The sequence below is a fragment of the Dama dama genome, chromosome 8, assembly GCF_033118175.1.
Source record: "Dama dama isolate Ldn47 chromosome 8, ASM3311817v1, whole genome shotgun sequence".
Taxonomy (NCBI): domain Eukaryota; kingdom Metazoa; phylum Chordata; class Mammalia; order Artiodactyla; family Cervidae; genus Dama; species Dama dama.
The window spans coordinates 1,192,722-1,217,674 of NC_083688.1; the positions used below are offsets into that span (position 1 = coordinate 1,192,722).

General features: G+C 61.9%; 1 protein-coding gene across 7 annotated transcripts in view; it reads left to right on the top strand.

The window, feature by feature from the left end:
• The window catches only part of ARHGEF10L (Rho guanine nucleotide exchange factor 10 like), a 148,969-nt gene that overhangs the window by 83,450 nt on the left and 40,566 nt on the right, over positions 1–24,953 (top strand). For all 7 annotated transcript variants that reach the window (XM_061148023.1, XM_061148025.1, XM_061148026.1 and 4 more), the window contains 7 exons: positions 2,842–2,987; positions 5,296–5,477; positions 8,799–8,914; positions 9,339–9,466; positions 11,509–11,609; positions 18,557–18,678; positions 24,324–24,410. In XM_061148023.1, the coding sequence (XP_061004006.1) occupies positions 2,842–2,987; positions 5,296–5,477; positions 8,799–8,914; positions 9,339–9,466; positions 11,509–11,609; positions 18,557–18,678; positions 24,324–24,410 (882 nt within the window). The remainder of the gene's footprint in view (positions 1–2,841; positions 2,988–5,295; positions 5,478–8,798; positions 8,915–9,338; positions 9,467–11,508; positions 11,610–18,556; positions 18,679–24,323; positions 24,411–24,953) is intronic.

Below are 24,953 nucleotides of genomic sequence, written 5' to 3' on the forward strand. Positions count from 1 at the left end.
GGATTTGGCCCTGATGGTTTGCGGGGAGGTGACCACACCCCAGGGCACTTGGCAAGAACAAGAGTTGTTTCCTGGGGAAGGGACATCGCGTAGGGTCACAGGAAGGTATTCAGATCATCCGGGGGAGAAACTGGGAGCCTCCTGGCTCTATGCCCCCAAAAGCAGAACTCAGGCCGGTGACTAAGGTCAGTGGGATTTCAGCCACAGGGGAAGAGCTTTCTAGTGTTTGTCGAGCGTCACCATGAGGACCGCGGCCCTCCCCACGTGGGCCGCGCTTCATAGCCTGTGATGCTCTCTGACCTGCGCTGTCGTCTTTGACCTGTATTGCAGGCCCATGGAGCAGGGCCAGGACAAGGTGGTCTAAGCTTCAGGGCCCTGCATCTTAAGACGGTCCCACCTCAGGCCAAATTCAGGCCGCACAAGTGTACTCAGGCCCACACAGGACTTTTAAGGAGATGAAATTGGTTGCCAGCATTTAGAAATGGAGAAGTGTCCCACAAAATTTAGACTCGTTCATCTTCTCGAAGGGTTGGAAGAGCTGGCATCCTGGCCCACCTTCTCACGCGGGGCCGGTCACCCAAGTAGCAGGTGCCCGTGCCCCTCAGCCCCCATCCGGGTCTTTTCCCTGAAGTTACCTGCTGGCAGCTGGGTTTGCGCCACCTGTTCCAGGAGGATAGAGCTGGGAGGAAAAGATAGGGCAGGAGAGGAGCCCCCTCCCCAGGGGTGCCGCGTCCAGTGTTGCCCAGGGTGGGCCTCCGGGGTGGGGGCATCCCTCCTCCCCACCTCTGGGCGGGGCTCCCCCAGCCTTCTAATTCGGAATGCCTCTCAGGCACGTGACTTCGGCCCAGTCCGCTCGAGAAGCGCCTTCTTCTGTCTCCTGCTTGCGCTCCGCTTCTGTGACCGTGAGGGCTTCTCTTGCTTCGGTTCACACACCTGTGCAGTCACCTGGGGGAATTCTCTTTACACCTAGGCCCGAGAAAGAGCTGTGCTCCCCTCTCCTCTGGCCACTGGGGGACACCCAGGCCGCAGGAGCAGTGGCCTCTGGCTGGAGGTCAGGGAGACCCGTCTGGTGTTGGGAGGCGGACTGACAGCCCGGGCCCGAGTTCCCCGCCGTCTCGTGGCCGTGCTGGATGCGTTCGGGGTGGCGGCGGTGGCTGCACACCGCGCCTTCCCTGGCCGGGGGAGCTGGCCCCCGGCGTGGTCTCGGCCACTCTGAGCCAGCGCTGTCCCCTCGCCGCCCGCCCCCCAGAGAGAAGTGGAAGCGAAACCGGGCGTGCCCGGAGCGGAACCGGGTCGGCCGTTTCAAAATGTGCCTGCTCAGGACCTGGCTCCGGGGGCTGCTTGTGCAATCCCCGAGCGTTCTTTTGTCTTTTTTTTTTATCTGCTTAAGTGGCAGGAGGGTGGTTGCCAGAAGGCAGGGGACTTTCCTGTCCCACGTTCTGGGTCACGGCACATGTGGCTGTCTTTTCTGGGGCCTGCTATCCTCAGGGTCCCAGCTGTGTTTTCACAAGCCGGTGGTCAGCTGGGTGGTGGAAGTTGTGAGGTGGGGGAGCCCAGCCTTTGCAGTCATGGGGGGACCCCTGGCGGACCCTGAGATTTTTTTTGTGTGTGTGTGCGTGTGTTGGGAGCCACGGGCCTTTCCCTGACTGCTCTCACCCCCAGCCTGGACCTGGCGGGTGTGCGGCCAGCTGCCTCGCACTGGAGACAGTGCGTGTGGCCCGGCTCCAGCCTGCCCTGCTGCTCAGCCAGCAGGGGGTCTTGGCAGGCCGCTTTGCCATGGGGGTCTCTGTCCCCTCATCCGGGAATGGGGGGCCTTGGGACCCTCGAGCTGGTGGAAGGAGACGTGGGCTCTCTAGTGGCATGTGGAGCTGCTCAGGGTTCCGTGCTACCCGGAGAGACATGGTTCTTCAGAGGATGGCAGGGTGTTCTCTCCGGGAGAGGTTTTGGGGTGATCTGCCCTTTTCCTTGCGAGGACGGGGAGGACGGGGGTGGCCTTTGTGAGAATGTGCTTGGCTTTGGGAATGAACTTGGCTGAACACTCTTCTTCCTCCGCAAAGTCCCTTCTTAGCAAAGACGTGTTTTCCGTGGGTCCCTGGCTCTGATGCCGGTCCCGTGCTGGCTGGTGTCCGCCTGGGGTGGGCACACGCCTGCCCGGAGGTGTGAAGGTCTTCAGCCTGGTCAGCTTGGCCCGAGGGCTGCCTTGCTGACCAGCAGAGCCCTCCCAGCCCCGCACGAGGCCTTCCCTAAGGTCTGGGGCCGACACAGGTCAACAGGTCAGGGTGAGGAGCGGGACCTGCCTTCGGGCCAGGAGTCTGCCTGCTTGAGCCGTGGGGACAGGGGCCATCTGCAGGGTGTCCCACCGTGGGGCTGGCTCCCTAGGGCCAGCACTCAGGGGGCCCTGCATTTGGGTTAACGCTCTGCCATTGTTGTCTTGAAGTTCTTAATAATTCTGAGTGAGCCCCGTCCGGGGCTCTGTAGGTCGCGTAGCCGGTCACGCGTTTCCCTGGCGACCTGAGCTTTGGTGCCGTCACCCACGTGACAGCCGAGGAGGCCGAGGTGTGGGCAGGTGGCCGGCACCGGCCCGAGGGCTCCACGGCGTGCCTCGGGGCCAGGGCGTGGCTCTGTGCCCCGGAGCCTTGCTGCTGGCAGGGATGGAGGGGCCTGGCGGTCAGTGCCTCTGGTCCCCAGGGGTGGAGGACGTGGCCCCGCCTCACCCCCGCCTCTCCCGGTCGCAGTCCCCTTTGGGCGTGGAAGGACCATCCTGGCTATTTGGCGCAGTGCTGTCTGCGAACCAGCCCGTGAGCGATGCTGGCGTTGACCTGGCCCTGTCTCCTCTCCTAGCTTCTGACCTCTGGCCAGCGGCAGCTGCTTTTGTGTGAGACGCTGACGGAGACCGTGTACGGTGACCGCGGGCAGCTAATCAAGTCCAAGGAGCGCCGGGTCTTCCTGCTCAATGACATGCTGGTCTGTGCCAACATCAACTTCAAGTAAGCAGGCCTGGCCATCACCCCCCACCCTGGGGACCCCTCCTGTCGCGTCCCAGTCTGTCCTGCCGGGGTCCTGTGTGAGCCTGGCTGAGGGCTCCAGCTGTCTGATGTCCTCTTCACCCCTCTTTGCCTGCTGGAATCCCCGTTCCCAGAGCTAGGAAGCACCTGCAAAGGTCACTGAGGCCCATGGCTGGCCACGGCTCAGAGTGGGCTCTTCTGGAGCTCTGGCCTCAGAACGGAACAGCCTCTCGAGTTTTGACCACTTTGAAATCCAAGAGGGTCTTCCCTGTGTCCCGCCCAGATCCCAAATTCCTGCTGTAGCATCGTCATCATCATCATCATTATTTTTGGCTGCGCCATGCAGCATGTGGGGTCTTGGTTCCCAGACCAGGAATCAAACCTGTGCCCCCTGGGTTGGGAGCCAGGAGTCTTAGCTACTGGACCGCGAGGGAAGTCCCCCAAGTCCCGGCCACTTTAAGTCAAGTAGGTTTTCCTCCAGCCAGGTCGCAGTGGTTTTAGCACAAGGCTTTGCCTTTTTCCCCCACTCCCTGCCAGAGCCTGGTTTCCTGGTTCTGGGTCAGAGGTTGCAGAAATGCCTGGGGCCAGCCCGCCGGGCCTGGCTGGAGTTGGGACTGGAGTTGGAGCCTTACAGTGGGACGAGGGCCATGCCTGAGGCCTGAGTCTGCAGACTCGTGGCCTGAGGGTTGCAGTAGCCCTCCGGAAATCTTATGTCTGGCTCCTCTGGGGAATTCACAGAAAGATTGAGACATCCAACTTCTCTTGAAAATGGAAGAGCCCACATTCTGGGCCCACACTGCCTGGGACCACATGGGCCTGTGTCTGGGCTGTGTGAGCCCTTTACGGGGCTTCCCAGCTGACCCGGGTCACCCCCATCTGCTGCTCGGTCCTCTGGGCGTCGGGGATCGTGACTCTTGACCCCGTGAAGGCCCATGGGACCTTTCCAGCAAGACTCTTAGCCCTGCCAGTGGAGGAGAACCTCATTCCTCACTGTTTGGCAGGGCTTTCAAAACCTCCGGAAGCAACAGCTGGCAACAGCACCCCAGACCCATGAGGAGAGTCACCCACAGTCAGGGGTGAACCCTGCCCGGCTCTCCCACACGCTCAGCCTCCGCGCCCTCGTCCGTCTGTCCGATTGTCCTTCAGTGTTTACCGGACCCTTACTTGGTGCCCGTTCACAGGTCTGGGGGGACCCGGCCCTGGTCGGGGCCTCAGGCCAGGCAGCCTCTGACCCGAGTCTGTGCAGCTCTGCTGACGACTCATCCCTTATGCACTCACTCAGTCACCCTCTCATGTGAACACTGGAGTTTTTTTTTTTGACTGCACCGTGTGCCATGAGGAATCTTACTTCCCTGACCGGGGATTGAACCTGAGTCCCCTGCATTGAGGGCATGGAGTCTCAACCACTGGACTGCCATGGGTGCCCCGAGCTCTGTGATTAAGTCCTGTCTGCATCCTGGCTCTGTGCCGGTGCCAGGGATCTGACCGACACCCGCTCTGCCCTCCTGTTGCTTGGAGCCTCCAGGGTATGAACGTGTGATGGGGGTGTTGAAAAGTGAAAGCATTAGTCACTCCGTTGTGTCCGACTCTTTGTGACCCCGTGGACTGTAGCCCGCCAGGCTCCTCTGTCCATGAGATTCTCCAGGCAAGGATGCTGGAGTGGGTAGCCATGCCCTTCTCCACAGGATCTTCCCCACCCAGGGATCCAACCAGGATCTCTTGCATTGCAGGAGATTCTTTACCATCTGAGCCACCAGGGAAGCTGATGAGGGTGTTGGTGGCCCACTTTTGGGGGATCATTTTGGGTAGCTTGGGGTGAGTCATGTGACCTGTCTGAACCTCAGTATCCTTTTCTGAAATAAGGCAGGCTTCCTAGCAGGGCTGTGGTGGGAAAAGGGGGTGAAGGAAGGCTAGCGTCCGGCCTGGGGAGAAGCCCCCCATGTGGTCCCCCTCCGCCCTCACGTGGTCCAGCCCGGCGGCCGCCCCGCAGGGGGTCTCAGTGCTTGCAGAAATCGCTCAGCAACAATAACGACCCTTCTTGTCTTTTTCCTCAGGCCTGCCAACCACAGGTAGGGGCTCGAGGCTCGGGGTGGGCGTGCGCCTCTGGGGCTGGCCTGGGTGCCGACGCTTGCGCCTCGCCCGGCTGCCCGCTCCACCTGCTCGGCTGGGCCCCGGGGCTGTGCTGAGCTGCCAGGTGCCTGGCTGAACGGACGTGCGGGGGAGCGGCTCTGGGCTGACCCTGGGGCTGGCGCGGCAGGCTCTCCAGGGCCGTGTCCTCTGTCCCTGGCAGGGGCCAGCTGGAGATCAGCAGCCTGGTGCCCCTGGGGCCCAAGTACGTGGTGAAGTGGAACACAGCGCTGCCGCAGGTGCAGGTGGTGGAGGTGGGCCAGGAGGGCGGCTCCTACGACAAGGACAACGTGCTCATCCAGCATGCCGGCGCCAAGAAGGCCTCGGCCGCGGGCCAGGCCCAGAGTGAGTGCCCGCCCCCCCGCCCCCCGCCCGGGCCGCCCGCGGGCACTTGGCCTGGAGACTTTTCCTGCTGTTTGTAGCTGTGCACACACACGCACCCATGTCCCTACCCGAGTGTGCAAACGCAACCCCCACTGCAGTCACCCCTCCACCCCACCGCCCCGCCCACCCCAGCCCTGTACATGCTCACGCACATGCACACACAGGCGTGCACACGCAGTGACCTTGGATCCGAAAGCATGACCTCTAGGGCCTGCCTGGCCATCGCCTGCCTCCCTGTGGGACCGCAGTTTGCCCGTCTGTTCTGTGAGGGGCCCAGGTGGCCTGTCCCCAAAACCCCCAGAGCTCAGGCTCAGGGTGGCCTCCATCTGCCTGGATCCTCCTTCCCTACCCTGACTGTCTCCTCAGACTCTGTCCGATGACGGGGACAGTGAGAACTGGCGGTGACCAGCTCCCCTGTCCGCCCGCTTCCTCCGTCTCCTGCTGCTGCAGGACCTCCTGGCTGCGCCCCCCCAGTCCTGCCCGCCTCCCTCCCGGGCCGACTCTTCCAAGTGCACGCCAGAGCCACGTGTCACCCCGCACCTGAAACGCGCCGGTGGCTTCCCGCTGCCCTGGGCTGAAGCCCGGCGTCCTCGCTGAGGCCCGCACGCCTGTCCCGGGGGCCCACCCCCCACCCCGCCTCAGCCCACCCGCCCCCTCCGGCTCGGGCCTCTGTTCCTGGGGGGCTGAGTGCCCTCCTGCCCCAGGGCCTTCTCCTGGCCTCTGCCCCTTTCCACGTGTTCTCTGCTCTCCGGTCCTGTCTCGCTGCCGCTACTCATCTTGGCTCAGGTGACCCCTCCTCGAGAAGCCTTCCCGACTCCTTCGGGCCGGCCAGCCGCCGGTTCTGTGCTCTCAAGGCCCGGCTGTGTTTTCACCTTTACGGTGATGCTTTGGTTGCCGTCTCGTCTTGCCCCCTGGTGTGACTGTGGCCCTGTGCCCGGGCGTGTGGAGGGTGTTAACACACGTTTGCCGAGTGAACAGAGGAGGTGACTGCAGGGCGTCAGGGGTGCCCGTGACTCTCGGCCTCCCCACCAGCCCTGTCCCGCCCTAACCCTGGGGGTGCCCCTGAGGCAGGGGCTCGCCGCACACTCTTGCCCTCGGGGGGCCGTACCCACTTCAGCCTCTGGGTGCACCTCCCCAGGGGGCTGTCCTGCTTTCCCGGCTGTCTGTTTACAGAAGCCCCCCCGGGAGGGGCTCCCAGCCCGCCTGCCCCCTTCCGAGGCACCTCCAGCCCAGGTTCTGTCTGCTCCACTTTCCCGGGACCACTCGGACTTCTGCTCTGGGCCCCCTCCAACCACTGTCTTATCTGTGACCGCCATTTCTCAAAGTAGAGGGCTAGAGTGCCAGTCCCCCTTCAAAGAGGAGAGAAGAAATCCTTGTTGAGCCCCAGTTGGCCTTGGATGAGATTTTATTATATTGTTATTCAAATACGTGCAGCTCTAAGACTAGGTATAATATTAATAAACTTCTTACGCTTATATCCCTTGAACAACCATAACATCTAAACAGAATCACAAGCGGAATAGAAATGAAGCTACAAAACAATAAAATGCGAATTAGCAGCATTAGTGGAACATGATGGATGAGGTTGTTTTGCTGGAATGAAGTCGCTCTCAGCCTGCGTGTGATTCTCTCACGGGCCGGGTTCTTTCGAGCTGTCTGCTCCTGTCACCCTAAGGTGCCTCGTGTGGTCCCCATTGCCCTCCAGCTCGTCCCACTGGGGTCACTGCAGAGCCCGTCTCTGCCCTTCCTTCAGTGGGAGCCTGTCTCTTACCGCCCACGCCCACCTTGCTCCATGTTCATTGCCTGCACCAAAGTCCACGTGGCTGCAAAGTCAGGAAGCCCTCACGCTGGCAGCAGGGCGTGGATTTCTTCCTTCCTTCTTTTCTGAACACACCACGAGGTACGTGGGACCTTAGTCCCTGACCAGGGATAGAAGCCATGCCCCCTGCAGTGGAAGCACAGATTCTTAATCCCCAGAGCGCCAGGGAAGCCCAGGATGTGGCTTTACAGTCATTATATCCAGGTGACTGAGGGTGTGCACCTGTTTGTTAGATGATCATCTGGATGAAAATCCAGGTTAAGTGCCATCACCCTGCCCTGGGGCTCCATGAGAGCTCAGCGTGGGTAACCGCGGTGTGGAGAACACAGCCGGCTTCCCTGGCCTCGTGTCTAGAGCCTCCCCGTCCGACCCTGCTGGGCACTCCTGCTGTTTCTCGCTGCCCTCCTCCCCGAGGCTGCAGCTGTATCATCCCCAGAGATCTGGGTGCTGCCACCCCATCCCGTCTCTGTCCCATCACCCTGATACCTTCCTCCCTAGTGCCTCCCACAGTCTTCTTGGCTCCTCCCCCACCCCACTGGGCTTCCCAGGTGGTGCTAGTGATAAAAAACCCGCCTGCCAGTGCAGGAGAGGAAGACACAGGTTCCATCCCTGGGGCAGGAAGAGCCCCTGGAGGAGGAGATGGCAACCCGCTCCAGTATCCTTGCCTGGAGAATCCCGAGGACAGAGGCACCTGGCGGGCTACAGTCCATGGGGTCGCAAAGAGTCGGACTCGACTGAAGCGACCTAGCACGCATGCCACCCCGACCAGGTCATCCGCTCCACGAGAACAGGGACCTTGTCTGCCTCACGTGCCGCTTTCTCTCTAACACGTACAATCCAGCCTGCCGTAGAGCGGGCTCTTAGAGCATCTGTGAGCTGCTTGCTGTTCACGGGTCCTTCGGCATGGCTGCTTTCCTCTAAGGCGGTGCCTCCTGGAGCAGCTGGCTCTCAGTCTTCCGGTCTCCTGTGACCCGCTGCATAGACTGAGTGTGGCCCAGGCCCCAGGCGCTAGACTTTCCCCCGACTGGATGGTCCCCGCTAGTAGACGAGAGCCTGGTAACATTTCCTTCTGTATCTCTAGTGCCACATCCCCAGGGCGACAGCTCTTCTTCTTTTTTTAAGATGTGTTTGTTTTATTTATGGCTTTGCTGCCCCCACGGGCTTTCTCTCCTGGCCTGAGCTGGGCTCTTCTCTGGCCGTGGTGTGCCGGCTCACTGCAGCAGTTTCTTTTGCGGAGTGCAGGCTCTGGAGCGTTGGCTCCGTACCTGTGGTGCACCGGCTCGGTTATCCTGCGGCTTGTGGGATCCCCCCGGACCGAGGATCCCCCCGGGTCTCCTGCACTGGCTGGCGGACTCCCAGCCGCTGAGCCCCCGGGAGGCCCGGCAGCCCCTCGCCGCTGCCGTGAGCGCCTGCTGGGGTTCCTGCTGGTGCCTTTCCCACCCACAGGGTGTCTCTCTGCCCAGATAAGGTGTACCTCGGGCCGCCGCGCCTCTTCCAGGAGCTTCAGGACCTGCAGAAGGACCTGGCCGTGGTGGAGCAGATCACCCTCCTCGTCAGCACGCTGCACGGCACTTACCAGGTACCCGGCGCCGGCCTGGGCCGGGGCACGGGCCGCTGCCCTCGCTCGGTGCTGGGTGTGCCCTGGCCTTGGCCCCCCAGCAGTGCCGGGAGGTGCCCCGTCGCTACTGGGAGCCCGGCCGCGGTCTGTGGCTCGGGCGGAAGCTTTGGTTCCGGTCGAGCAGGGCCCAGCTGTGGGCATCGTTTTGTTGTGCTCTGTAGAGTCTGGTTTGTCCTGCAGCGCCTTCCCAAGGCCATCCCAGGCTGGGAGGGGGTGTCCCTTTCAAAGGAGGGGTGCTGGGGGCAGTCGGAACCACGGCCGGGCTCCCGGGGAGTGGCGGAGTGTGGGGACCCCCGCTCCACCCCCTCGCGGGCCCCGACTGCACTCGAGCGCAGCTCGGGGACAGCGGGCCTTGTGCTGACATCCTTGGCTCCCTGCGCCCCAGAACCTCAACATGACGGTGGCCCAGGACTGGTGCCTGGCCCTGCAGCGGCTCATGCGGGTGAAGGAGGAAGAGATCCATTCAGCCAACAAGTGCCGCCTGCGGCTCCTGCTCCCTGGGAAGCCCGACAAGTGAGAGGAGGGGCCCGGGAGGGGCGTCGGTCCGTCCTGCTCCTGGCTAGGAGGGGCTGGGCGTGGGCTGGGCGTGGGCTGGGCCTGGGCTGGGCGTGGGCTGGGCGTGGGCTGGGCGTGGGCTGGGCGTGGGCTGGGCGTGGGCTGGGCCTGGGCTGGGCCTGGGCTGGGCCTGGGCTGGGCCTGGGCTGGGCGTGGGCTGGGCGTGGGCTGGGCCTGGGCTGGGCCTGGGCTGGGCGTGGGCTGGGCCTGGGCTGGGCCTGGGCTGGGCCTGGGCTGGGCGTGGGCTGGGCGTGGGCTGGGCGTGGGCTGGGCCTGGGCTGGGCGTGGGCTGGGCGTGGGCTGGGCGTGGGCTGGGCCTGGGCTGGGCGTGGGCTGGGCCTGGGCTGGGCGTGGGCTGGGCGTGGGCTGGGCCTGGGCTGGGCCTGGGCTGGGCCTGGGCTGGGCCTGGGCTGGGCGTGGGCTGGGCGTGGGCTGGGCCTGGGCTGGGCCTGGGCTGGGCGTGGGCTGGGCGTGGGCTGGGCCTGGGCTGGGCGTGGGCTGGGCCTGGGCTGGGCGTGGGCTGGGCGTGGGCTGGGCGTGGGCTGGGCGTGGGCTGGGCGTGGGCTGGGCCTGGGCTGGGCCTGGGCTGGGCGTGGGCTGGGCGTGGGCTGGGCGTGGGCTGGGCGTGGGCTGGGCCTGGGCTGGGCCTGGGCTGGGCCTGGGCTGGGCCTGGGCTGGGCGTGGGCTGGGCGTGGGCTGGGCGTGGGCTGGGCGTGGGCTGGGCCTGGGCTGGGCGTGGGCTGGGCCTGGGCTGGGCCTGGGCTGGGCCTGGGCTGGGCGTGGGCTGGGCCTGGCGCGGAGTTTGACACAGAGCAGGTACCCGTGGTCCAGTGCATGATTGAAATGAATGAACAGAGGACCCGTTTGTACCCGGGGGAGCCCGTCCTCTGTTGGGCTGCTCGGACACTTTGCCAGCGGTCGGTCAACTGTGGCATCCCCTGGGACCAGGTGCACCCAGCCTCCCCCAGATGCCCACACAGGAGCCGGTGCTCCGTAGACCCAGAGCTGGCATTTGTGGACTTGACGCAGAGATGGAGAGTGAGCCGTGTGGTCCCCACTCTGCAGGTGGGGAGGTGGGGCGCAGACGTAGGGGGCGGGGCCGGGTCCTCAGGATCCCCACTCCCAGGCCTAGGCCGGGCGGTGGTGGTCAGAGCCCAGTTTGTGACCCACTGGGTCTGTTGTCACGAAGACTCAGACATGACTGAGTGCACGCGCGTGTGTGGCAGGGTTAGGCAGGGAGTCTTACAGGCTCCGTGGCTGCAGGGCACGGGGATTGAAGCCCCGGGTGGGGGCCTGAACCTGCGAGCGGCCCTCCTGCTGGCTCCCAGCGCCCTGCTGAGCCGCCCTGTCCCCCCAACCCTGCACGTCCTCCTCCCCACGCCCCACAGAGCGCTCGGGACCCCGGGCCCACCCACCTCTCCCAGCTGGGGTGGACCACAGGGGTGAGACGAGCTCAGAAACAGTGAAGGCGCCCTGCTGCTCCGAGGCGAGGTGACAGGGACAGCAGGGACCGCGCCCCCCAAGCCTGCACACACCTCTGTTCACTCCCTCCATCATTCATTCATGTATCGTTCAGCAGACGTTTACTGAGCAGCTGCTCTGCGTCAGGGGCCAGGCACAGGCCCGAGTCACAGGCTCTGGGCCAGGCGTGTTCGGGTGGCTGGCGAGGCCTGTGGACGCTGACCAGTCGGGCCTGGGGGGCCGCTTGCATTGCAGCCTGCAGAGGCCCAGACCCCTGTGGCCTTGCTGGGCCCTTGGGCCAGGCTGGGAGGCCATGGCCTTGTCGCTCTGGGGACCTACCTGTCCCTGCGGTGGTGGTGGGTGGAGGAACTCTTTCCCCAAGGGACGGAGTCTTTGCCAGGCCACCAGCCTTTCTGGCTGTGTTTCGATGCTTTGCACAGACCACGATCTGTCTCCAGGGCTGGTGGGGGCGGGAGAGGGGCTGGGGGCCTCCCCGGGGAGCCCCATTCCGGTACTCATACCCTACTCTCTCACCGAAGGTCTGGCCGCCCCATCAGCTTCATGGTGGTCTTCATCACCCCCAACCCTCTGAGCAAGATCTCCTGGGTCAACAGGTTGCACTTGGCCAAGATTGGACTCCGTGAGTAAAGCCCTAGGGTCAGGGGTGGACAGGGGAGGTTTGGGGTGTGTGTATGTGTATGAGGGGGGCGTTCAGTCTCGGGGGCCGCGGGGGCTTCTGGGTGAAGGGAGATGGTGTACTGGGCTTAGTGACCTTGGACATGTCACTTCCCCTCTCGGAGCCTCAGTTTCCCTATCTGTAGAATGGTGGGAGCTGATGGAAAGTTAATTGGTGGTTGCCTGGGGTCTGGAAGAGGAGAGACTGGAGAGTCACCACTAAGGGGTTTTTTTTTTTTTTTGGTGAGAAGGATGAAAACGTTCTCAAACTAGAGAGTGGTGATGGTGCCCAACTGAGCGCCTATACCAGAGATCAGTGAAGTGTACTCTTTATTTAAGGGGTGGATTTTATGGTAGCGGAATTATGTCTTGATAAAACTGTTGTAAAAAGAATGATGCAGGTTAGACTAAACTGATTCTCAACCAGAGGCCTCTTTAGAATTCTTTTCTCCGCTGCGGTGCTTAGTTGCTCAGTCGTGTCTGACGCTTTGTGACCCCACTGACTGCAGTCCTCTAGGCTCGTCTGTCCATGGGACTCTCCAGGCCAGAACACTGGAGTGGGTTGCCATGCCCTCCTCCAGGGGATCTTCCCAACCCAGGGATCGAACCGAGGTCTCCCGCATTGCAGGCAGATTCTTCACTGTCTGAGCCACCAGGGTCTTTTCTCCTATTCATCCCCCTTGAAATAATGGACATTTCTATTTATAAAGTGTCTCCTGTGTGGCAAGCCTTTTTCTAAGCATTTTACACACCTCTCTCTCATTTCACGTTCTTAGTAACACCAAGAGGCCAGTCTGTTGTGAATCCCTTTGAACGGTTGAGATTCTGCGGCCCAGAGAGGTACAGTGACCTGCCGGAGCTCCCGCAGCAGGAAGGGTTCAGAAGCTGGGCGGTCGGCTTTAGAGTCCACTCTTAATTCTTGTTCATACTTCCTCAAGTTGGGGAGCTTCCGTCTGCCAAACCACATTTGTTAAGCTATAAGCACTTTATTTGTGCTTTTTTTGAATTGACAAAAGGCCTGGTTTGTTGCCCATCAAAACCATTATTGTCTGTGACATGCTAGAATTTCCATATGCTGATTCTAGTCAATAGCAGTGATTTTGGAGGTTTTATTTTATTTTGTTTCTGTTTCTGGTGTGATCTTTTTCAAGATAAGTATTCGATATATATCTCCAATAGATTTTAAAACGTTTCTGGAAAGGGGTCAGGACCTTTGTCAATGGCTTTCATCAATTAAAAAAAGTATTGAGTCTCTACAGTTATTTGAGAGGATGAGATGGATGGCATCACCGACTTGATGGACATGAGTTTGGGCAAGCCCCGGGAGTTGGTGATGGACAGGGAGGCCTGGCGTGCTGCAGTCCACGGGGTCCCCGAGAGTCGGACGCGACTGAGCGACTGAATGACAACAATGCAGTGATTTTAGGCATGGGGATGAGAACCACGAACAAGCAGAGGTTCACTGTTCTCACGGAAGTTACAGTTTACAAGAGCAGGCAGAGGTTCACAGGATGAGCGAATCCACAGGGAGGGCCTGGAGCTGCCAGGCGGGTGAAGCCGACGTGTGACCCGCACGCAGCCTGGGGTCTGGACTGGTCAGGGCGGGCCCTGTGGAGGTGATGTCTGGAGCTGGGCAGAGGTCTCGGTCCAGTGAGCCAGGCCATACGGCAAGTGCAAAGGTCCTGAGGTGGCCAGAGCTGGTTCACAGCCGGGTGTGAGGGGCGGCTGGCGGAAGTGGGCAGCGGGTTTACCGGAAAGCCAGGGTGAGGTGTACGGAGTTTGTGTCTGGAAGTGTGGGGGCTTGGTTGCTGCGCTGAGAGCCGGAGGGCGGTGTGACCTGATTTCCGATTCAGTGGCTCGTCTGGCTGCTGCGCGGAGGGGGGGTGGAGGGCGTGTGGGGGGCACGGAGGGGGCGTGGAGGGCAGGTGGGGGGCACGGAGGGGGTGTGGAAGGCGCGGAGGGGCAGAGGGGGCGTTGAGAGGGTTTGGGGAGGTGGGAGAGGGAATAGGGAGAGGGCCTGGGCTTGGAGGAGCCGGGATCGGGCCCTCTGGGGTCTGGTGCTGACCCGTATGGGCCTCCGCGGGATGTTCCTATGAGCAGGAGGCCTGTGGACGGTGGAAGAGGGGGTTTAAGCCGAGGCTGCCCTGGCCCTGGCAGAGGGCGGCAGGGATTCCGGCCATGGTGGCCTCCCTGCTGGGCGTGGGCCGCGTGCTCCGCTTCCCCTGCCCCTGGGGGAGGCGTCCAGGGCCTGAGCCCCATGTGTGGACCTGTGAGCATCTCCCATCTGAAGCTCAGATGCTTTGCCAGAGGGTCCCGGCATCGGCCAGAGAGGAGCTCACTGGTGTGAGCGGCTCCCTTCTCCGCGGCCTGTGAGGACGCTCAGCTGGCTTATCTCCACCCAGTTTCACTGCAGCAGAAGTTTTAATGGAAAGAGAGTCATTTCAAATCTTATTTGAATGCCAGGGTTCCCCTGGGGCTTGAATAATTTGGTTCTTTTATTTGGCCAGTTTGTTTTTTTATCTGCAGTGCCTGGTGCGGGAGGGGGGTGGGAATAATATGAGCCTGTTAGAAATAGAACATGTTAAAAGCATTTATTCACAAAGGATGTTATTCCTTTAATTTTTTCCCCTGTATCTTCCTCTCTTCCTGAGTCCAGTCTGCCGAGATCATAATCCACAAAGGCTGAGAGCTGAGGGCTGGGCAGGGGCCCTGGGAACTGGGATGGGGAGTCAGTCCTACCCTTTGGAAGGGCAGGGGTCCTGGGGGATCTCGGGACCCCACTGACACTCCCGTGTGGCCACCGCCGTGCACTGCGGCCTGAGGAAGGCGGGATGTCTCCCCTAACCCGGCCTGAGTCTCCGGGGCCTCTTCCTGTGCATCACGGGGTCTGAGCACCACGTGACGCAGAGCCAGACTCTGTGGGTTCAGTTCCCAGCTCTGCGGCATGCCAGGTCCATGATCTTGGACAGACGCCTTCACCCCTGCATGCCTGGGATTCTCCGTTAGAAAATGGAGATGTTCTCAGGGTGTGGGCTGAGCGTAGGGGAGATGGTGCCTGGAAGGGGCACTCCCAGGAAAGGGGTGTCTGCGTCTCCCGGGGGAGTGGCCGGGCCAGCCTGGGGTCACATTTAGAGGGGGCCAGGACGCCCTCCCCCTGCCCCCTGCCAGTTAATCTCCATTCTCTAAGGTTTGGGAAGAGGTTTGTCGAGAGGAGGCCCCGGAGGTGGGGCTGGGGAAAGGACAGGTTGGGGCTTCCGGCCTCCCTTCCTGTCCCCCAGCCCTGTGGCTCTAAGTGCCTCATCCGTGGCCCAGGGACCCCTGGAGCCTCTCCTGACACGGCCTTCCTTGTTCCCACCCCTGGAGGACCTGGGCCAGGCACATCCCAGGCCAGTCCCACGATCAGACAAACAGGTCCTCGCTGGGTCTTCATTAACCCTCAGCCGTCAGAGGGCGGCGCCAGGACCTACCCAAGCGCTCAGCTGGAAGCAGCAGGTCTGCTCTGCAGGAGGGCCGAGGGTGCTGGCCTGGGAGCCCCTCTGGGGTTTACCCCAGCCGGGTGACCATGGCTGCCGCCTGGCCTCCCTGGACCCCAGCGTCTCTCTGCAGGGGCGAAGTGTCCGGACAAGACACGTGCGGGTATGCCCATGGCCGCGGTCTGCAGCATCTTCGTGGGCTGGGCAGGTGTGACGGGGCCTTGGGTTTAGGGCGTAGAGCAGGGCAGGCTGGGCTGTCTGCTGGGGCCACCGTGGGGGCCAGGGTGCGGGGCTGGGGCTGAGCGCGGGGAGTGGGAGGCAGGCGGGGCTGGAGACGCTGGGCAAGGCCGGCAAGGGTGGAGGGCTCGGCCCGGGTTGGGGGTGGTCCAACCTCAAGCACAGTAGTCGGCATCCTCTTCACCACGAGGACGGTGATCGTAGTGGGTTCTATTTCTTTTTGTAAAAACACGCTTTAAATAATTGTTTATTTCCTGGGCTGCGTCGGGTCTGGGCCGAGGCAGGCCTCTTCGTTGCCGCGGGCAGGCCTCTCTCTAGTTGCGGCGCATGGAGGCCAGGGGTTGTGGTGGGCGGGCCTCGCTGCCCTGCGGGGTGTGGGATCCCAGTTCCCTGACCACGCTTCGAACCTCCGTCCCCCGCCTCGCGAGGTGGCCTCTTCGCCACTGGGCCAGCAGGGAGGGCCTGGGTTCTGTTTCTTGAGTGTCTGGATGTTTGTGTGTGGTCTTCCCGGTGCTCACAACTCTCAACGGCTGGAGTTATTTCCCCCATTTTCCAGATGAGGCCACAGGCTCAGAGAGGTGACGTGTGCGGCTCTGAGCCACGCAGGGCCCTGCTGGCAGAGTCAGCCTCCTGCAGCCGGTGGGCGGTCCCTGGGCGCGGGGGCATGGGCGCGGGCAGGGACCCCAGAGTTGGGTGGGTGCTGGCGGACATAGCCGATGCTAAATAAGCCCCCACTTAATGTCAGCTGGAAATAGCGGCTCTGCCGTCGGTGCCAGCTCTTAATGTCACTTACCCCAAGCGGGCTTTCAGCCTCCAAGGAGGCAGCCTTCTGATTCCGTCTCAGCCATCCGGTTTTGTGATGGGAATAAAGGCAGCGGCAGATGGGGAACAACAGCCCCATTTTCTGTTAACATTCCCAGTAGCAGGCCAGGAAGGCACCATCTGGAAGGAGAAGGTCAGATCATTAAAGGAAGAGACAGGATAAATTGCTGGGACTCGATGCGCTGGGAGTGCGTGGAGGGGAGGGGAGGACAGCTCCGGGCGACGCGGTGATGGGGGAGCGGACGCATCCACTCACCGAGCCCCGGGCGGGCAGGTGGGCTCGGACCGCTCTCCTGAGCCCCTGCCCGCGGAGGCGGGGGTCTGCGTGACTGTGAGCGCCTTGAAAGCAGGGCCAGACTCTGCAGCCTCGCCGTCTTACTCACCGCCCGGGGCTTTGTCCAAGGGTGGCGGGCAGCCCTAACGTGAGAGGGCGTCCCTGGGCGGGCGGGCTGTCTCAACGCTCACCTGTCTTGCAGGTGCTGTGCAAGCTGCCCCCGGGGGCTGGTTCCTGGGCTCCTGGGCCCTGTCTTTGGCTCCCCGCCCTCCGTTCCTCCGGGTAGATGGGGACAGAGACTCTGAGCTCGCCTGCCGGCTGGGGGAGGGCACATGGAACAGAGCACTGGAAACTGTGAGGTGTGGTGCGCACGGCCGTTCCGCTGCAGAGGTGCGCGTCCTCGGCTCAGGTCCTTTCCTTGGCGGCCCCTCCTCCCAGCGGCGGGAACCAGGGCCCGGTGGGGCGGAGGGCCTGGCGCTGGGGGTGCCCCTGGCCCGCTCAGGGAGGGAGCCCTTTGCTCAGAGACTCCGCTGCTCGAGGGGGTGGGCAGGCGCCGTAGCCTCTGCTGGAGCCGGGGCTGGTTGTTCGTGAATCCCCGCTTTTGTGAACATCCTCGTCTTCTCAAAGAGCCTCGGCCCTTGCCCCCTGGTTCCAGCTCGTGTTGTGACCTGCACACGGACATCCCCTTTCTCTAGTGGAAACGGCCGTCTTAAAGCCCCTTTACTGCGGTCTGATTGATATACAAAGAGCCGTGCATATTTCATGCCTACAACTGGATGAGTTCAGAGGTAAGCGTACCTCGTGAACTCCGTCGCCACAGTCTACGCCCTAAATAAGTGCGTCCTCTGCAAACTTCCCTCCCGCCCTCGGCCTTGTTGTTGTTACTGGTGTGTGTGTGATAAGAACACTTAGCGTGAGACCTGTCCTCTTAGCAAATGTCAGAGCACACACTGCGTGCTCAGGTGCTTCAGGCGTGTCCGACTCTGAAACCCCGTGGACTGTAGCCCGCCAGGCTCCTCTGTCCGTGGGACTCTCCAGGCGAGAATACTGGAGTGGGTTGCCATGCCCTCCTCCAGGGGATCTTCCCCACCCAGGGGTTGCATTCGCGTCGCTTACATCTCCTGCATTGACAGGCGGGTTCTTTACCACTAGCGCCACCTGGGAAGCCCAAAGCACGTGATACAGAACTGTTAGCTACCGGCGGTGCAGACGGTCTCTGGGATTTTTCCATCTTGTGAAAACAAAGCTTCATGCCCTTCCCAGTTGGCCATATTTCTGCAGTGCTTGCTCTGTGCCGAGCGGGGCTTGGGGAGGTGGCTGCTCTTGGAGGCCATCGTTCTGATTTGACTAATCCAGAAATTGGGGCTCGGGGAAGGAGCTTCGTTCATGCCACACGAGGGCATGAGCCCGCTGTGTGCAGTGCCGTGTGAAGGATGGAGTGGGCCGGAGGAGGAGGTGTGGGAAGCTTCGGCCTTCACGGGAAACGGGCGTAGGGGGAGGCTGGTGGACACACGAGGCCATGAATCACACGTGCATGTGCATTCACGCGTACACACACGTGTACTTGTGCGTCTGTGCACACACGCACACAGAGGGAAAAAGACGCAAGCCTATTAATAGATGAGCCAGAAATTGTGGTCAGGGCCATTGCGCACATCCGCAGGGCTGGGACAGAAAGCGATGGAGGTGGGGGAGTGGGGCGATGGTCAGTTGAGGCCTTTCTGAGAGGGCTCAGCCTCAGCCTCAGCGAGGAGCAGAGCCTGCCCTGGAGAGGGCGGAGGGCAGAGGGACGCCCTCCTGCGGGTCCCGTTTCAGCCTCTGAGGAAAGCCTAGCACGCCGGAGCCTGCTGCCGGAGGTGAGGCTGTCAGGGAAGGAGGGTCCTCGCGGCTCTTCCAGGAAGAGTCTGGACTTTACTCCAAGTGGACCAGGGCCCGGCGGAAGGGGGTCCACGAGGACGGCAGAGGCTCAGCAGGGCGGCGCTGGCTGCCGCGGGGGGGGCGGGCTGCAGGGGCAGCAGTGAGCGTCCAGCGGCAGGGTCAGCACGTGGGCGCAGGCTCCCAGGCCCCGTCTCTAACGGGCCCTCCCCGCCCCTTCCTCTCGCGCAGGGGAGGAGAACCAGCCCGGCTGGCTGTGTCCGGATGAAGACAAGCAGAGCCGAGCCCCGTTCTGGTGCCCTATCCTGGCCTGCTGCGTCCCCGCCTTCTCCTCCAGAGGCCTCAGCCTGCAGGTGAGTGCGCCCGGGGGCGCCCAGGGCAGGGGAGGCCCGGCCGCCTGCCCCAGCTTCTCCACATCGGGCCCAGGGGGTTGGTCTCTGGTCGGTGTTCCCCCCAGAGAAGGGGGCAGGCGACCTCTGTGGGTCAGGGAGCCGATAGTTCCGTCGTTCTGAGCTGACAGACAGCGGCAATCTGTCAGCTGATGGCGTGACGCCCGCTCAGCAGACAGACTGGAATGGTTTCCCCTCTTACGATGTTGCCGGGCCAGCCGGCTTTGGCTCCACCGCGGTCACCCCCTCAGTGCTTAGCCATCACTCGCTTGTTTTATTTATAAGAACCCCACTCGTAAATGTCTGTAGGTCTCTTTCGCAGGTCAAGGCTCAGGTGATATGATTTTTTTAAATGTCGTGGCCAGTGAGGGTGAGAGGAGGAATAGGAATCTGGCTCCCTGACGCCTGCACCCTGGCTGTAAGCCGAGGGACGCTCAGCTCCAGTGCATCCATGCCCGGGACCCCGGCTGAGCTCAGCCGTCCGCCTGGAAAAGTGCCCGCCCATCCTCCTCCCTAGGAGGTGAGGTCGTTTGAGCTCCGGGTAGGGGAGAGCAAGCCTGGGACCTTAGGACTGGATTAACCCCCAAGAGACAAACTGGACTGTGAATCCGGGCTCTGAACAGCTGAAGGAACGTACCCTTGGGACGCCAGTCCGTTCATTCGTGTGTTCATCTGTTCTGCATGTAATTTTTCTGAGGACGTACTGTGTGCCCGGCCTTGTGCCCACTCTGGGAATATGGTGGCGACCTAAACATGCAAGGCTCCTGCCCTCTTGCAGCTCTCAGTCTAGACGAGGAAGGCAGGCAGTTACCACCACCTCCCACCCACCCCCTCAGCAAACAAGGGCAAAGAGAAAAGAGTGCTGCATGCTATAAAGAGAATAAATCGGAGACAGTGAATGCAGACCTGGGGCCACGTAGTTAGGGGATCACAGGGGCCCTCTCAGAGGAGGTGGCGTATAAACTGAGCCCCTAATGGTGAGGAGGATCCAACTATGGGAGGGCCCAGGGGGAGAATATTCGAATCAAACAAGCCGACACAGAAGCCTGCGATCAGGGCAGCTGGCATGGCCGTGGCTCCGGGAGCCAGCAGGGGAGGCTGGGCTCTGAGACCCGACGGTGGGTGAGCTGGTTCAGCTGCCTTGCAGGCTGCATCGGGTTTGGATTTCATCCTCGGAGCAAGGAAAAAACCAAATGTGGCTCCAAGCAGGGGACCAGCGGGACCTGGTTTGCCTCTTGGAAGGGTCATCTGATGCTTCTGACCGGTGTTTGGGAGGGAACTGCGGACCCGGAGGGGCCAGGACGGGAGGCTGGGACCCTCGCAGAGCTAGGGGCCAGGGCGGGGTCCTGCTGAGATGGGGCGGGACTTGGTGCAGGTGGAGGGAGGCCAGGGTGAATGGAGACCAGGGTGGCTGTGGAGAGGTGAGTGAGGCACTGATCGTCAGAGTAAGTGATGTTTTACTGCAACGCTTAAAGAAAATTTAACTGTTTTACTCTAAAGTGATTCTTTACTACTGTGGCTCAGATGGTAAAGTGTCTGTCTACAATGCGGGAGACCTGGGTTCGATCCCTGGGTTGGGAAGATTCCCTGGAGAGGGAAATGGCAACCCACTCCAGTACGCTTGCCTAGAAAATCCATGGACTGAGGAGCCTGGTGCAGGCCACTGTCCATGGGGTCGCAAAGAATCAGACCTGACTGAGCAACTTCACTTTAAAGAAAAAAGTCAGACCAGCCCACTGTGGGCTTGGCTTGCCTGCCTTTTTTTTTTCTTTTTTTTTTAGCGAATAAAGAGCCAGGATTAGGGAAAGGCAGCATCCGGCCCTGTCTTTATTTCAGCTCTTAGTAATTGTTCACCATTGATTTTGTGTGTGTGTGTGCTAAATTTTTATTGTAAGAAATTATGTTGAAACCTTTTCTTGATGTCTGAGTATTGCATCCCCCCCTGAAGGGGTGCCCCCGGGGTGAGCATCCCGCTCTCCTCCCCCTGGTCCTGGCCCGGGTGGAGGCAGTGGGCAGGGGGGGACTTGGGGACAGGTCTGGGCAGTGCTCTGGGCTCGGACTGGCTGAACTGGTGAGAAGCTGGGGGCCGGGGTGAAGGAGACGAAGGACTTGCCGGGTCTTCGGCTTTTGCTCCTGAAGGCTGGGCTCAGTGGGGTGCTGGGCCCTGCACGGCGGGCTGATTTAGGGGTTCAGTGACTCAGGCTCCTCACAGCGAGCCTGACTCCTGGCCCCTGCTCGGGGGACAGTGGCCACAGTGCTGTGCTGTGCCGAGTAGCTCAGTCATCAGCGGTGACACTAATAACAATCAAGACGACCGCGACGTTACCTTAAGTTCCTTAGTCTTGACAACCACACATCATGTATGGGTATGAGACTTGGACTGTAAAGAAAGCTGAACACCGAAGAATTGATGCTATTGGACTGTGGTGTTGGAGAAGACTCCTGAGAGTCCCTTGGACTGCACGGAGATCCAACCAGTCCATCCTAAAGGAAACCAACCCTGAATATTCATTGGAAGGACTGAAGCTGAAGTTCCAATATTTTGGCCACCTGATGCGAAGAACTGACTCATTGGAAAAGACCCTGATGCTGGGAAAGATTGAGGGCGGGAGGAGAAGGGGACGACAGAGGATGAGATGGTTGGATGGCATCACTGACTTGATGGACATGAGTTTGAGTAAACTCTGAGAGCTGGTGATGGACAGGGAGGCCTGGCGTGCTGCAGTCCATGGGGTGGCAAAGAGTTGGACACGACTGAGCGACTGAACTGAGCTGACCAGAGTGTTGGCCACAAGGGTCAGGTCCTTCCGGGACCTGTCTGTGCCAGGCTCTGCCCTGGGCCGCTCCCAGGGATGGACTCCGTGATCCCCAGCCACCCTGAGATGGAGATCCAGCGGCCGTCACTTGCTCACGGCCCTGGGAAGGAGAGTGCCCTGACCCTTGCCTGATCTGCTCCTCCCCACCCCTCTCTTGCCCGGCCTTGGCTGGCACATGGCCAGCGCAGTTCCCCCTCAAACATCGCCGGCCTCTGTGGGCCTCCAGTCCTGACCCCATTAGTAAGGGCTGCCTGCGGGGGGTCCTGCCGGCTCTTGCCCCAGGGACACAGCCTGTGGACGGATTCCGGTCCACCCGCCTGCAGCTCTCCTGACCCGAACAGATCCCATAGAGAAGGACTTCCGGGTATGGAGTGCATCATCCCGTCTGCCCCAGGGCGCTGGACCTCTGGGGAATGCAGGACACGGGCCTGCCCTGACAGGTCACGCCCGCGGTGGAGGCGTCCCAGACAGGCCGCTGCCCCAGGGCCTCCCTGAAAGAACGCCCCTTACCCCCGAGCCGGGAGTTACCTACCTCCTGTCACTGGGGGTCGTCCCCATGTGAAGCCTTTGGGCTGAAAGCACCCTCAGCCCCACTGGTGTCATGGTTTGGGGGCTTTCTGATGGCCTGATTGCTGAGGTGGTATGGGGTTCTTCTTGGACTTGGGCTCCATCCGAGCTGTAGGCCCGTCCCTGGAGGGTGATGGGGGGTGGAGGGGAAGGCTCAGGGCAAACCCATTTCCCCCTGCAGGCTGAGGTTCCATGACAGGCCTGCCAGGGGCTCGGGGCTCGGGGCGTGGGTGGGCTGCTGCCAGCTCCAGGTAGCTGTCATATACAGGTGTCCCGGGGGGCCGAGGGCTGCAGCCCAGAGCAGCAGAGGCAGGCTTGCTTGGGCCTCAGCGCACCAGGCAAGTGGCCTCAGTGCTGGCCGCTCCATCAGCCAGAGTTACCGTCGGTGGGTCCCTGTCCCCGAAGTCTGGGCCTCCGTTGCCCCTCCCCCACAGTGCTGTTGGCTGATGGAGTTATTCCTGTGAAGTGCTAACGTGTCCCAGCAGCAGTCCTCCTGACCAGTGGCTGCTGCCGGGGGCCCAGCCCCTGCCAAGGGCGTTACGTCCACCATCTCAGTCAGGGTCCTGCCGAGATGCCAGGGTCCCCATGACCATGAGGAGCTGGTCTGTGGGGTCCCCTAGCTGGTAGCACATCCCAGGGGGTTCTAGGGGTGAAGAACCCGCCTGCCAGTGCAGGAAACTTAAGAGACATGGGTTGGATCCCTGGGTCGGGAAGATCCCCTGGAGGAGGACATGGCAACCCACCCTAGTATTCTTGCCTGGAGAATCCCCATGGACAGAGGAGCCTGGCGGGGTGCAGTCCATGGGGTCGCAAAGAGTCGGATACGCCTGAGTGACCGAGCATGCGTGCTGATAGCAGCTGAGCTGGGACTGGAGCCACTGGCTGCACCCAGAGCCCGGCCGTTCAAGGAGCCTTTGAGTCTTCGACCCCGTCTCAGGCCCAGGCTCTGCTGACTGGCTGACGGCTGGCCCGCTGGGGTTGCCATGGAAACACCCGGGCCAGGCTGCGGTCCCCCCACCCCCCGCCCCGCCCCACCAATCCAAGAGGAGAGGAGCAGGAAGGGCCAGGCACTCGGTGGGCTGTGGGCCCCCAAGAGACAAGGTGATGGGCGCAGGGCCTGAGGGTGCCCGGGAGACCGGGTGTGAGCTCCCGGCCCGGTACATGCTGTCCCCCAGGGGGCCACGGCCTCCAGCGTGGCGGCCCGGCCTTCGGGTAGCGTTTTAACCGAAAAGAGCACCGGGCTGGGGTTCACAGCTAGATTCCGTCCCTAACTCCGCCGTTCCCTGCTGTGTGACCCTCAGCCAGTCACGTCCCCCTGTCCTCCGAGTTCACGTTTGCCAGCCTCTCAGCAAGGGGGCTGCGGGAGGTGACCCCTTTGGGTCTCGTCACCTGTGGCCCTTGGAAACTTCATTATTAGATCATCCCAGCGGGCCCGGGACGAGCAGGCCACGGGCACCAGCAGAGGGCAGCACCTGCCTGCTCAAAGGCCCCACGGTGGCCGCGTCCTCCCCAGGCACCCCTGCGCTCCCCAGCCAGCTTCCTCCTTGTTCTGGCTGGAGTTTCCGGCAAGGCCCCTGAAAGTGCCAGGCCCTCCCCTCACACTGCCATCCTGGCCAGAGACGTGGACGGCAGATTTAGTTCAGGAAAAGGCCCGAGAGCCACTGGCGTGGGGTTGGGGGCTCTGATGCTGAGGAGTAAGCAGTCAGTGGTGCTCAGTGACAGCGCTGTGTGGACGGAGCCCCCAGACCGTGGACCGGCCCTCTGGTCCTGGTGGGGTCGGCTGAGGGGGGGCTCTGTCAACCCGGGACCCCCTCCGTCGTGCTTCTCAGGGGGGTATGGGAAGGCCAAGGGTGCATACCGCCTCCATGGCCTCGGGCAGTTGCATGTTTTCTGTGGACCTCGTCTTCCCCACGTATGAAATATGAGCAGTGCACGTCCGTGGCTTTCAACAAAGCCCAGGTTGGAAATCCCTCTGTTGGCCCAGAGATTCGTTCAGGCTGCAGAAGGTTCCAGGAGGGCGGAGGTCACCTGTGAGTGCCTAGGGGCTGCCGGAGGAACCTGCCCCTCGCTGGCCCTGCCCTCAGGGGCCTGGCTGGGGGCCTGAAGGGGACGCAGGAACCGGCAGGGTTAGCAGCCCCTGATGGACGTGCAGACCAGCTGGTGCTGCCAGACGTCAGCACCCCTGGCACCGCGATGCTCACCCCTGTGTGCCGTCTGTCTCTGCAGCTCGGGGCCCTGGTCCACAGTCCCGTCAGCTGTCCTCTGCTGGGCTTCTCGGCCATCAGCACCTCCCTGCCACAGGGCTACCTCTGGGTGAGTAACCCCCACGTCCAGCCGGGGCCTCGGGCCTCGGGGCACGAGCAGGGGGAGGCACCTGGGAGGGGTGCTGGAGAAAGCGGCCAGCCCGTGGGCCCTGTTTTGCTCACCTTCACCCAGTGAGGTCTTCCTGGAGACTTCGGCGGCAGGCTCTGTGCTCAGAGCTGGCACATGTGACCTCAGCAGGGACAACAGGAAGCCAGGGGACCGATCAGAGAGTAGGATTCCTGCAACTGGCCTTGGTGCTGTGACAGAAATGAACAGAGCAGTGCGGAGAATCGGGATGGCAGGTCTTCCCCCCGGGCGTCAGGAAGCAAGGCTGCCCTTCTCTCTCAGAGATCCCAGCCCACCTTTCTGCACCGGGATTCTGCAGAGCTTGCCTTGATCCACATCCGTGCCGTGCTCCTCATGTGACTTGTGGTGCAGACTTTGGCCTCCCATAGGTTTCCTGAGGTTTTAGCCTCACCACCCCTCCGGTCAGTCTTCAGGCATTCCGGCAGGGAAACTCTGGCTTACCCTTCAGAGTCCAGCCCAACTGTC